General features: G+C 37.1%; 1 protein-coding gene across 1 annotated transcript in view; it reads right to left on the bottom strand.

The window, feature by feature from the left end:
• LOC134538323 (uncharacterized) overlaps positions 1 to 13,664 on the bottom strand; it is a 36,927-nt gene extending 23,263 nt beyond the window's left edge. The window contains exon 1 of the mRNA XM_063379541.1: positions 12,953 to 13,664. Within this exon, the coding sequence (XP_063235611.1) occupies positions 12,953 to 12,964 (12 nt within the window). The 5' untranslated portion in view covers positions 12,965 to 13,664. The remainder of the gene's footprint in view (positions 1 to 12,952) is intronic.
• Between the last annotated feature and the right edge of the window lie 246 nt (positions 13,665 to 13,910).

The raw sequence follows: 13,910 nt of genomic DNA, 5'->3' as shown, positions 1-13,910 counted from the left end.
TCCAATATGGCGGACAACACAATGCCAGAATTTTCTAGAAAACAAAATGACGTCATCCAAAATGGCGGATCCAAGATGGCCGCCGTGATCTACTTGTCCCGTTACATTATGCCCCGTTACGATGTGTCCCGTTACGCTCATCCAATATGGCCGCCGTGACGACAGAGTTGGCCGCCGTGACATCACAATCCAAGATGGCGGTCGGCACCACAGGCACCACAGCCTGACGCCTGTTTCCGGACATACATTCGTATACTACTCTAATGTATTTAAGTATCGCATTTTAATAAGTTACATTAATCGATTAATCTGTTATCTTAATTAATATTTTATTAAAATATGTATAATGTGTCTTGAGTTATATTAGACATTGTAGTCCAGTACAGACCAATCATTATTTTAGAAGTTTTAAGATGTTAACGACTAATCTTTTAATTATAATTACATTTCAATCTAAGAAACTAAGAAAAAACCAATATATGACTTTCATAATTCTCTAACAAAGTTTGTACAGTAATTATATTACTTTTCATAAGAAAAACATCATAACATGACAAAATTACATTATAGTAGCTTAAGGATACGTTCGCTTTCTGCAAAGGTCACATTTAACATATAATATGCCTTGAGATGTACATTCAACATGTGCCCAAACTTTACATTCGACACATTACACCCAGTCTTCTTCAAATGATTTTCGACAAACCACTCTGTTTTTTCTTCTTCTGTATGCTTTTCCTTTTAAAATTTTCACAAAAGTCTAGTTTTTTTATTTATGTGTTTTCTGGTGATCTTTTCGTCTTTCTTCCTTTCCATTTCTCCAGTGACCCCGAACTTTATTATTTTCTTGATTTTTTTTAAATCTTTTTTTTTTTTCATTTCTTTCAGACCTTCTCTTCTCTGATTTTATCCTTTTCTCTTTAGTCGATTTTTTTTCTCCACAAGTAGATATTTATACGGTGGTGAGGTAAGGATCTTTGATCGCTGTGTTCGTTTAACTCTTTTTTTTTCATATTGATCTCTGAAGGTTTATTGAAAGGAGACATATTTTCAACTATTTTATTGAGATCAACAGATTCTGAAGAAAACGAAGAACAAGGTAGTAAAACATTGATATGTAAGAGTGAATCGGGAGCTGATGATGAAGGTCCTGGTTGGGGTTCAGTGATATTTGTTGGAGTGAGAACTGTAGAATATTTCGGTTGCTGTTTAGTCTGAATGGTTGGTGTGAGAGCCGATAAACTCCCCTGTTCTGGCTGATTGTTTGTAGAGAGCGAAGAAAGCTCAGGCTGCGGTTCAGTGAGCTCAGCTGGAGGAGGAGGTGATGCAGGTCCCACTTTGGAAACTATGCAGTTGAAAACATTTAAATTTTGAAGAGGTATCGATATTGCAGACTGGTATTGATCCTCTGAAGTTACTTGGGTAGCTTCATAATCAGTAGTCTTTGGCTCTCGAAAGTGTTCAGAAGGAATGAAATCCAAATCTGAGAACACACCGGGGTTCAAAGACCGAAGTCCTGTACACGCAAAAGCTGACTGTGCCAAATTAATTCTACAAATTGAAGTGCAGGCGGTGTTAACCAGACCATCAACATACCCTCTGGGAAATTTTTAAAGGTCGATATTCCTCAGCCAGACACTGCAGGCTTGGTTGAATGCTCCTTTGAAAGGCCGCATATCCGCCCGATCTAATGGTTGCAACTTACGTGTAGTATGTGGTGGTAGACTTATCATGTGAACATGATTTTTCTTAGCAAACATGATATCATCGAGATCCTTATGATATGACTGCTGTGCCCATCAAGAATAAGTAGGACTGGTTATTCCTTAGTGAGATGAGTCCTCTCAACAAACAATTCCAAACATTTCAAGAACACTTTCCTCAGCTGCAAAAATACTTTCTGGAGGAGTATCTTTTTAGGAACAGCATCTACTCGTTTTTTATTAGGGAAAATAAAGAGGGAAGGAACAAAAATATCCCCAGCCGCATTTATGCACAGTAAAACTGTAACTTTTCCCCTCACTCTCCTGATGTAATCTTGCTTACTTGCATTTTCCCTTTTTATGAGATTAACTTGACATCATTGTCATGAACAACTGAGACCTCAGTCTCATCACAGAGTATTCTATTGGCTGGGAAATTGTGCTGAGAAAGTATCTCGGAATACTTATAAAAGAAGCGATCTACTTTTTCTCTGAAGGTTGTGGACTCTGAAGTGCTCAAAGAAAGCTCGGGATGACGAGCCATAAAGTCATAATAAAACTGCTTCCCGCAATTTTGTGTTCCTTATTAAACTGTGAGGCAACTTTAGATGCTCAGACAAATCGAATGCTAATTTCATAAATTCTCTCCTACTTAGAGGCATTATTCTGTCGTCCTGATCTTGCATATAAAAAACAGGTTGTTTTTCCATTTCAATATCAAAAGTCATTTGAAATCTGCCCATCTGAGGGATTATATTCAATTTTCCCCAGTTTTAGAACCCGAGGACAGGAATAATTTAAATCATTATTTTAAGGAGTGATTTTTGATGATTTAGGGAAATGTTTCCTAATTTCTAGATTAATAATTAATTTCAAGATGGTGTCCAAATAAATGATTCCTGCAATCTAGCGGACAAAAATTAAACTAATATGGCAACAACGCACTCTAGCAAAACGTTGTGTGTACTACATGATACTAGCGCTCCTGGTATGTACCGTGTATTTAAAAATCATATGGCGGCTCGGACTCTAACGGGTAATATTTATTATTCCCTCACATTAAAAAAATTACAAGTCCATATATGTGTGTTATTTTTATATAGTACCTCTTTAATTCTCAGTCTAGTAAATGTTCTGATGGCCGTGCCGTCAAAGGCGCATGTTTTCCAGCCCAGAGGTCGAGCTGTCATGGTTCCAATCACAGCACTTCCAATGAATTTTGTAAAAAAAAATTAATTTGTGACGATATTGGCCACAATAACATTGGCAGGTAATGGAACATCGACCTTATGTGCATGAGACAGCCATGCTGGTGTTCTCTAGGAACAAAAACACTAAGGCTGGTATTAATAGTCGTGTCTTGAGAAATCTCTTGAGTCCATCTTGGCGAAGACCGTCTTGTTTCTCCAGGCAGCGATTTCAATATCCATGTTTCATAGTCCGTGAACAAGATAAGCTTCGTGAAGTCTCCGTGCTCAAGCAACAGCTTGTTTGACGTACTTCCGGCTTGACGAAGCAATCGCTTCAGACAGTAGAAAAGACACGAGCATATACGAACCTTGCCGACTTGACTTGTTCGTTAAATATTCTGCTACTTTTCACACAGAGCACTGAAACCCCAGAATTTGAGGTGTGTTTGTACGCTGAGGTGAGGAAGATTTTTTATTGTTTCAATACTTTTGAATCACGCCTGGAAAAACAGGTGTTTAGCAACAAAGATGCACACCTTGTATTAAGAACTTGCTATACTTTTGTCTTTCCTGTGCAAGTTGAACGTTAAGACATAATGTATCTAACGATTTAATAATAAGTATACTATTTTCAAAATAATACGAAAATGAGGTTTAACTGTTTTTAAAATAGCTCTGCTACATTTCTACAGTTATTTTCGCTAATACGACATAAGAAACAATTAACACATATTACGATATATTTTATGTTGCTAATCTAAACTAATCAATCATTTTCACTTTAGTTTTAATGTAGTTATCCTAACTTAATTAACCATTAACTTGGTATTACCGTTTTTCAAGTATAACTACCCTAAACTAGCATCTCCATAAATGTTATTACCGAATAACTACTTTTTTTTAATGTAACGAGCCTTTACAAAATGATTAAAAAAACATTTCAGATGATGAAAAACTGAAAAACTGCTCTTTGTATTTTTTTGTGGAAATGTCACTCTGCTTCAGCTTCAGGATAAAATTTAGAATAAGGTACCGTAAATATTAGTTTAATAAAAATATAATGTTAAACTACACAGCAAAATAAATTTTAACATTAAATAAGAAATAATTATGTTTACAAATTTAACAATAAGTTGGAACGAATCTAATAGGGTAGGCTACGTAGGAAGGAATTTTTATTTTTTTAAATCCCTTTTGTTATTTCAACCTCCAACAATAATATTTCGTCTCATCAAAAATTATTCAGACAAAATTTTCAATAGTGTTTGAGTACTTTCGCACCCCTTGCAGTAATAATTGCTTGTATCAAAATTTATCTTCAACAAAAGTTAAAAATAATATTAAAAAGGTTAAAAATAAATAATAATGGATTTGATACTATACAGAGAACAGGAGTTATATTTTTTCATTCTTTTTTTTTTCTTCTATTCCTTGCAGTAATGGTTCGTGGTATCAGAAATTGTTTCAGAAAAAGATTTAATTAGTATTTGAAGATTTACAATAAATTGTAACATATTTATTAGTGAAGGAAATTATGAATTTATTTCTCCTTTAACCCCTGCTTTTTCCACCCCTTGCAGTTATAATCGGTCATATTAAAATATATATTACGAAAATGATTTGGTATTGCTCTAAAGAGATGTACAAACTTCATACAGATGAGATATTTTTTTTTTTTTTAAGGGAGTTTGTAGTAAACATGTTACTGTCCATCGAGTAAAATGTGTAATGTTATAAAATTTCAGACATTTATTCTAAAAGTATGTAACCTATAATTAATTTTTGATATTTTAATTTCTGCGCGTCACTTGCAAACAAATATCTAAGTTGTCTTAGTATTAAAAAAAATAGTAGATTTAGGCTTAGCAAGATTGAATTTGAAACTCCAGTTACATAACATTAAAATGATACGAGTGAATTGGGTTTTGCTTAAATGTAAGGCTAACAGGCACGTAGTTAATTTCCTATAAAGTGTTAGTTTTTTCATTAATAAAATTAGACATTCATTTCCTAATATAATAGGTTATTTTTCTTGTTCAAGTTACTTGTGATCCTGTAATTGAATCTTATTAGAAGTAAAACATATGTCACAAAGCCTACCGAGTATGAAATAACCAAACTAACGGACTTAGCTATATATTTAAATATATTATAACAATTATATAAACAAAAATATTATTAATACAATTTTTCTTCAAGTTATATTTGTATTCAATAACCTGTAAACTAAAAAAAAGTTTTGTATGTGACAAGATTTGAATCACAGATATCATTTCCAGTATTTATGATTAATTGTAATCCATCACTCTTACCATTACACTACCGAAAATCTAAGAAACTTGATTGGAAGATTAGGTTTTATTCATGCGAATGTCATAGTTTTTTATTATTTTTTAATGGATTCTGGGTGTCACGAATGTAGATTTAATTTTTCTGATGGTGATATGAACTTCATCAACCATCATTAAACTCATCGTCTTCAACATCCATTGTACTCGTTCTATAATCGATATGTAAATAATTGGGTCTATTTAGCACTTGAAAATGTAACCACCAGTCACAACCAAACACTGCATTCTTTAAAACACATATCAAATCGCTTCAGCACTTCATATAGGATTTAAAAATACGAGGTTCACGAGAATCAGCCATTTTATACACTGCGATCTGAACAAGCAATTGCTTGAGACGTGTTTGCAGTGGTCTTGGCAAAGACGGTCTTATTCGTGTTCTTAAGCAAGGCCTCAGCGACTATGAAACATGCTTATGCGATGGTTTTCTCAAGCAACGACTATGATACAGGACAATGCCCTCTCGGAAATATGAAATAAGATCATCAAGTTGTTTGCGATCTCTTGAGACAATCTCAAGCAAAGTCTATAGCACCCGAGTATTTAAATAAGAATGCATATAAGAATTTCTTGACGAAGGAAATGCTCAAGACATAAATATGAATACCACCCTAAGAACAAATACGATGGAATCCAAGATGGTGGTCTCCAGCAGACTAAAACAAGATGGCGAACATGACATCAGAATCTAAAAAAATTGGCTGAGACATCAGATCCAATATGACATACATGTTATTAGAATTCAAGATGGCAACCAAAACGAAAATTGCAACATTAAGGGATTGGGGCGCTCGCAGAAAAAATGGCGAAATTCAATGCCAATGGTCAAGCGTCAAGGTCGAGTTCAAAGTCCAAAGTCAAGGTCATCTAAGATGGCCGCCGTGACATCAAAGGTCGGTCGGTCATTGACCCCATCCACATCCACACCCATCGCTCGTAGCCCCTTTTATATACTACTCCTTAGAATACCTTTCTTTTACATTACTAGTTGAATATGCTTACCTCCATGCTTGTGGGACGCCAGTTTACGAAAATTCTGTCGCCATTTATAAGAAATAATAATAAATTAGAAAAATATTGATGTATCGCAGGGAGATAAATTATTTAACTCAAGAGTTACTTGATAGGGTGGAAGATAAAAATACTTTTGCCAAATCACTTCTACTTTTAATACAGAAAATTCTCCTCTATTTACTTCCTTGACATTATCACATGACCAATAATATAAAATTCCCCCCCCCCTTTTTTCAATAAAATATTCTCACTAATAATAATGTATATTCAAGCAATAGGAAACCTCGTGTAGTTTTAATAATACACATAATTACAGGAAGTATTTGTCAACGTACTCCCGTGTCCCGTAGAGGTGGGTCGCGACAATCCTGCAAGTTGTTCGTAATGAAACACTACACAGTTCCACCAGTACGATTTTCAGACCCGTGCACGGTGCCTATACTCGTGTTACTGAGGCGGGATGATACGGTAGGCGCTCTCTGGTGCTTCTAGCGTGTTATCGCCTCTAAAGCACAAGGCCCTGAACTAGCACGCAGTCTTCTCGTAGTGCACAGGACAACAATGAGATTTGAACGGTAAACATAACATTACATGGCGGAGAAATTAAGATGAAGGTGTAATGAAAGTCCCTTGAGCATAGGCGTGCCCAGACATTTCCATTAGGGGGGGGGGGGGGCTGCTAAATTTTTTAATCAGAAGCTGAATTTAGAATGTTAAATAGCCTAAAAACAATCACTCATTGACTTGTTTATATTTTTGTGCAGTATCAACGAGATATGTTTACTAGTTAATAGTTATATCCGTATCGACGTAACATCGTCCGGCACGATTCCCACATGCAAAAATCCTAGGTCAGACCCCGCCAGGAATCGAACCCGGATCACCTTGATGGGAGGCGAGAGGTCTGACCCCTCGCCCACCACGGCCCCTACAACATGATTAACATTGCAGACAGACATTTCAGAAGCGTGTCTTGTACATAATCATTGCTATGAACCATAGTGGCTGTCGCTGTCGCATGATGAAGGCATTCCATTAGCATTAGTGACGCCTTAGAATTTTGGTATGGAGCAAGGGTGAATCAGAGAAAAATATGTAAGAATTATAGAAAAAAATTAATTTTTTTCGAGAGAATGAAAAAAAATTTGGGTTTTTCATTATTAGATATCCTACGAAAACGATAATGGCTTTCACGAAACAACTCAGGAATAAATTTCTGATATCTTTAAATTAATACTACTGAAAGTTGGGAGTTTAAGATTAATTGGAGAGTATGTAGGGCATTCAATTGATTACAAACACTTGACAGTTAATTTTTTTCTATTTACGCTCATTAAGGAGATTCGTTCAAGAGATCAAATGAATTTTACCATATTGTGTAAGTAAATACTAAATTTTATTCTCAATATATGTTCTAATATATATTTTAATGTTAAGGGCGCCGTCTGGCTGGAGGATTATGCTCGTTTGAGCCACATAAGTCGGGGAGCGATAAGGGTCAACACACAAGCTTCAAGTGCCCCGGCGGCGCCTCTACACATAAGGCAAGGGAACTTGTGTGCAGCGTTTTCGTCCCACGCTTTTGCCATGGGACTTTAAGTGGTGCGCATGTCGCTCTGGTGGTTTCACTGGTTTTTACATATAATATTTCCAAGATATAGTAGTCTGAAAGAAGCCATTTTTGGCCATTTTGAAGGCCTTTGGAAGAGTGTTTGCAAAAAACGCGGGAGCTTGAAAGCACCATAGTCCGACATAGCGTGTGATTTCTTTTCGTACGACGTGGACGCACGTGAATTAAATTTTGTAACAAACTAGTACGACAAACACTCTGCAACACCGTTTGCGCGCGAGGCAGACGGCGCCCTTAAGTAAAATACTACCGTACAAGTTATGCATTAATTTTACATGCAAAGTGGCTTAGTCATTAATTTCCGTTATTTGAACAAGGGCTCATTGCATAGAATTCGGACACAACTAGTAGCCAGCTTGACTTCGCCTCTCATAGCAATGAAAATGTGCACATATAATCATATTTAATCTGCTTTGTAGATCAGGCTGGCGCAGACCTACAATTGAATTAGCACACACGCAGTCATTGGACACACAGGTTTTGAGGATCTCTCCTCCAACCAATTTGATAACCCAGTCATTGGACACACAGTCAGCACGTAACTACAGACTGCATTAAAATACCAAAATTATGTACAGTCATATCGAACGTTTGTATGATGTTATAATACATACCGCGCCTCAAGTTTACACCCAGCCATAAGGAAAAGTTGTGGCTAGCCTTCCCTTAGCCTAATATCTTGGAAATCGAAAATCATATAATTATGTGACTGTGGGGTTTTATTAGACGTAACGAAAGCCAAAATAAATAATTACAGATTCCAGGATGTACAATTCTCCTTTAAATTAATTGTGTATTATGTATCGAGGGTTTAGTTGAGAGTGTTTTACGGACCTTTAACAGCAACATCTTAAGAGCCGATAAGTGTGATATTAAGTGAATGACACTATGTCCAAGCTAGGATTTGAAGCCCGGACCCCTCACACCGCAGACCAGCGCCTAAACGATTACACTATGGGGGCCGGTTACAGATAAACAGGTATAGGCTACAGGCGAACACTGATTTACAGATACATATTATTAGGAATGTCCTTTACGTGATTACAAAATAATTGGGGGGGGGGGGGGATTTAAGTCATGTTGTACCTATTGTTTTGTACTATGTAATAACAAAACGACGCACAAAAATCAAACTGTTTCCATTTTCAATGAAGTCAGATTCATCTTAGTTTCAAGTTTTGACAACTATTCAGTTTTTGCTACTAAAATAAATAATTTTTGAGAGAGATAGGAGAACCCCGAGAAAACACGCCTACTTGTGGCATCACCCTAGCGCGATTCCTATCACGCGCGAAAAGCTGGGAGTGATTCCGCCGGAAATCGAACTCGGAGCATCTTGGTGGAAGGCTTATTCTCTTACCACTTACAAAAAATGTTTATGATATGTACCTGGTTGGTAGAAAATGACATACTTTTCTACCATTATTTCGTACTTTTTAAAATGATTCTCACACAACACAAGAACGAAACTAATTGCACTTTTTTATAATTGATTTTCTTGGGTGCATATCTTTGTTAAGTAGTTGAAAACTAAGAAATACATATTTGTTTAATCTAAACTAGAAAATTCAAACATACATACCTATCCATTGCTATAATAACGGACCACTGCAAATGAAGCACTCATTAATAGTAACATTTTAAAGGCACACCACACAAGCTTTTTTTTTACTGTGCTTGACCTGAGCTGGCGTAGTCGGAGAAGTCACTGTTTTAAACGAAACAACAATCGTGACAGGTTGGATGAGTTTTCTCACGGATATCGGGTAGAAATCCCGCAGATAGTTTTCAAATCCAGGAAGAAAAAAGAATTATAAAAAGAGAGAAGAAAGATTATCTTGTGTTTACTGGCTACAATCGCATTCTAACTTTTCATAGGCTGCAGTCTGCACGTATTTATGACAGCGATATTGGAGGCTATTTATACATGTTGATAACTTCCCCCATTTGTGTCACAGATGCAGGAGAGCAATAAACATTCCCGCGTGTAAACTGTCTGACCGAATTCAAGTATAAGCTATAGGCCATTTTAAGGGACCTCATGTTTTAAATAAACTAAGGCAGCTGTATTTCCAGAACGATAAAATGTTTAAAAATATTGTTAATTAGCATGCTGCAACACAGTTTGAGTGTCAAAGTGCCAGGATTATACGAATATTAACGAACGCATTAGAGAACATGCCGATCTGAGTATTACATTAGGGGGGGGCCATGGCCCACCTGACCCCCCCCCCCCCCTGTAGGCACGCCTATGCCCTTGAGTGCTTTCAAGAATCTCTACCAGGTGTTTTATGCCTAAATATTATTCTAAAAACACGTGTTTGAGCCATTTTCACTCTCCTAAAAATACAGTTTAAAACGAAATACGGAAAAAGAGCTACTCATCAGACCTCTGCGTATTCTTAAAAGACCCCATTTGGCTATCTCGAGCAGTTATCAAACCACGTGGTTTTTCCTGAAGCTCTGCATACCGTGTGTGCGCCTGGGCAGGCGGTAACCTTAAGAAAACCGACACTGCCCGTGAACTGGCAACAATTGAGCGTCACGCTCTGCTACAGCGCGGGTCAAACGGCTTGCGAACTGGGCTCTAGTTCCATGGAAACAAGTTGCTCCGAGCCAAATAGCACTAACTCGACACGGCCTCGCTACAAATCGACTGTTCTAAAAAAAACACGTCGTTTCAATACTTGTGCGTCGCTCGCTAAGCACTACATTGTCAACATATATTTTGAAAGGGTACAGCTGGAAGAAAAATATTTCACACAATAAGCTATTTCAACCTTCTTGACTGATACACACTTCCCTTTCCCTACTTCCCCTCCCGGTCCACTTACCCGCCCTTTATCCACATACTTATAAGTAGGCCTACGTTGGGTTGATGACTAATCGTGAAAGATATTTTTGCAACAAGGTAGTTTGCAAATCCTAAAATCGCAAACAAAATTCTTATAATTCCAAAAAGATATATATATATATATTGTAATTAACATGGCTTAGTGGTCTTCGGACTAATTATGTACGGTGTGTACTAAGTACAACAGCTTCGTTCACGTCGGCCCAGATAGGTGCGGAACAAGCTTATATCGCCAATAATAATTAAGTATGCTAAATAAAGAACATACAAGAACAAGATGTATTTAAGACTCACTAAAATACTACATTTACCGCGATAACCCATCATCTCTAATTATAATTAATAGAGATAGTTGTATTTCGCGAAAATGTTACCTGCCAATATATTCCTCAAAAAAAGTATAGTAAACAATTCGGAATTTGGTTGGTTTGTAATTTCTTTCATAGGGCAGGGTTCAGTGCTTTAAGATGAATAGCGGACATTCTATAGCATAGCGACCGCATTCTCATCTGCCTCTCACCGAAATTACATACCTGCAAACATGAACATAGACGTACTATGTCTAAAAAGCAGTAAAATTGTGAACGCGAACTGAAATTATCTGCACAGAACGTCTTAATTAGTAAGTATAAGAACAATTACGCCACACAAGGGCAAATTCAGAATTTTTTCTTGGGGTGGGGGCACAAGGTTCGTACGGAACGTAATTTTTGCGGGACCGTATTAAACTCCTTGTTAATTTTTACGCGTCTGTGGAGGGGGTGGGGGCGGCACGTGCCACAAAGCCCCCCCCCCCCCTTTTCCCCTTAAAAACCTTCTATGACGTCACGCCAAGTCCACTTTAAACTAAAATAATGAGAAGGGATTTAGTGCTTTGTAGACTACCTTGGTGCAATTATTTCCGCGGTTTATAATCGCCTTTACCAATTGCGTCAAGTAGCATGACTGTAACAAGTGTGTGAAGTTCAGCATGTTTGTCTCCAAAACAATCGGCAGAATCTTGTTATTTGTACTAAAGTTTGCTTAGACAATACCGTTGGCCTCGTGGTCAAACTAATCGACGGAATCTTCTGTCACTTGGACTAAAGTTCGCTTAGACAAAACCGCTGGCCTCGTGGTCCGTGCCACTCAGCATCGAAACGCGGACCCGTGTATAGTTCCAAGCGACAGATTGCCGCTCACTACCGACATTTATTAGATTCAGTAATTGTGGGTTGACTGCGGTACCTAATAATAAAGGAGTTTCGGCGACTGTTGTGCGCTGAATTGAATAAACAGGTGGGTTGCGGTCGGGACTTAAACCCGCGCTCAACTGAGTGCAGTTCGAAAACAATTTACTACAAATACAAACCCTCATGAAGCCAATTAGCAACTATTAAAAATAAAAGTTTGAAACGGATTCCTGAAGCAAAAGTTCATACAGCTACTATATACATTGTATTATCTTAAAAATTGCTATAAAAAAATGTAACGTAATGCACAACGAAAGAGCACAGTGCAGTTTAAGAAGCTACAGAAAATCAAGTTGAACTTGCTTCTAGTACGCTTGCCGTTTCAGGACCGAAGGAAGACCTCGGATTTAAGGTCGCTTTCAAACGTCAAGCAGACAATCTAAGCCTTGAAATCTTGGTCTGTGAAACCAATCCCGTTAACAACCAACGTTGTCAAGAAATAACGCCCATGCATACCTGCTTGAAAACTTTCCAGGCAGTAGGGTATATAGCGCAATATACATAAAAACAAATATTTTGTTTCCTAACTATAAAGACTTGGTTAACGTTTCTGAGAGAAAATAATGCTGTACACTACACGTACTAGATTTATTAGATAGTCTTTAAAGGCACATCCATATTTAAATTAATAACAATTTTTTTTTTTAACGCGTGCGGTTTTTTTTTTGCAACATTTAACCTTACTATATCGCTATTTACAAAACTGAATGATAATTTCAAATCCGTGAGGCAGGAACAAAGGACGTCGTCTGACACTAAATAAAAAAAACACTAAGGCGCAGGACTGTCACCATTATTTTATTCCGAAAACAAAATTTACATGGAGCTAAAGAGCACCAGACGTCAATGCTAACACGTGACGATGGCAAAAAAAAAAAAAATCTATTTGCCCATCGTTGGCAGCAGCTGTACTCGTTAAGCCCTACATATTTTTAGCACTAAAATGTCGGAGAGTAAAATAACGGGCACAGTACTCACCCATGTCACCATGTTGAAATAGAAAGTGTCCTGCTTCGTGTATTTACTGGTAGTCTGGGCTCGCTGCACTGGCAACTTTCTTTTGTCGGTGTCCGCTATAGGTCGTGACAAACATCACGTGACGCATTTTCCCGCGGGAGGCGTGGGCGGGACCAAGCTGTCCCACATTTTCGCATTCCGCGCTCGCTAGAGCGAGCCGGGTCTTATTTACACTCCTTGGTCGCGAGCTAGAGGGCTGTGACCGTCCGAGCTACAAGTTATAACTATTCTATAATAGATTTCTAAGAACACAACGGTGCGTTTAGCCGTCTGTCGCATCGTCCGTAACACACAAACAATAATGATTAGCATGGGGCTAGTACGTACATTATTTGGGCAGGTAGTATGTCTTAAATGGACAGTGTGCCTTCAAGTAAAATATTTTGTAAAAGAAAAAAATATATTTTTCTCAATGTCACTCGTAGTTATTAAACCTGTAAAAAAACCTGCAGGAAGAACAAATTAATACCTTTATTTCTTTCTAATATTTATCTTAATTTGAAAGGATACTTAACTAGTTCTGTGATGGTTTCTAGTCATATATAATAATAAAAAGGCAATATTTTATGTATAAAATAAACACAGTACCAGTGCTCCCTTTCGTGATATCTAAATCTTTTTAATACAGCTAACCTGAAAAAAATTAATACAAAGCAAGAAATTTTGTGAAGAATTTGCCAGAATCTTTTGTTAGTGAAACCATGATAAGATAATCCACTGCTGATTTTTGACAGCAAATCTTCAAACATTTTCTTGCATTATGGTATGATACATTATGTAACAAAATTAAAATTAAATTAATAATGGAAAATTTTAGGAATCACATCTAAAGTGTCTATCAACTGTGTATCGAGAGGGAAGGAGACATGTCATTCAAATCAGAATACTGTATGTTGTGATTGGCTGCTTGAAAAGCAAA

This window comes from Bacillus rossius, chromosome 1 (assembly GCF_032445375.1).
Source record: "Bacillus rossius redtenbacheri isolate Brsri chromosome 1, Brsri_v3, whole genome shotgun sequence".
Taxonomy (NCBI): Eukaryota; Metazoa; Arthropoda; class Insecta; order Phasmatodea; family Bacillidae; genus Bacillus; species Bacillus rossius.
Note: the sequence above shows the minus strand (reverse complement) of the source record. Positions and strands in the feature narration are given on the sequence as shown.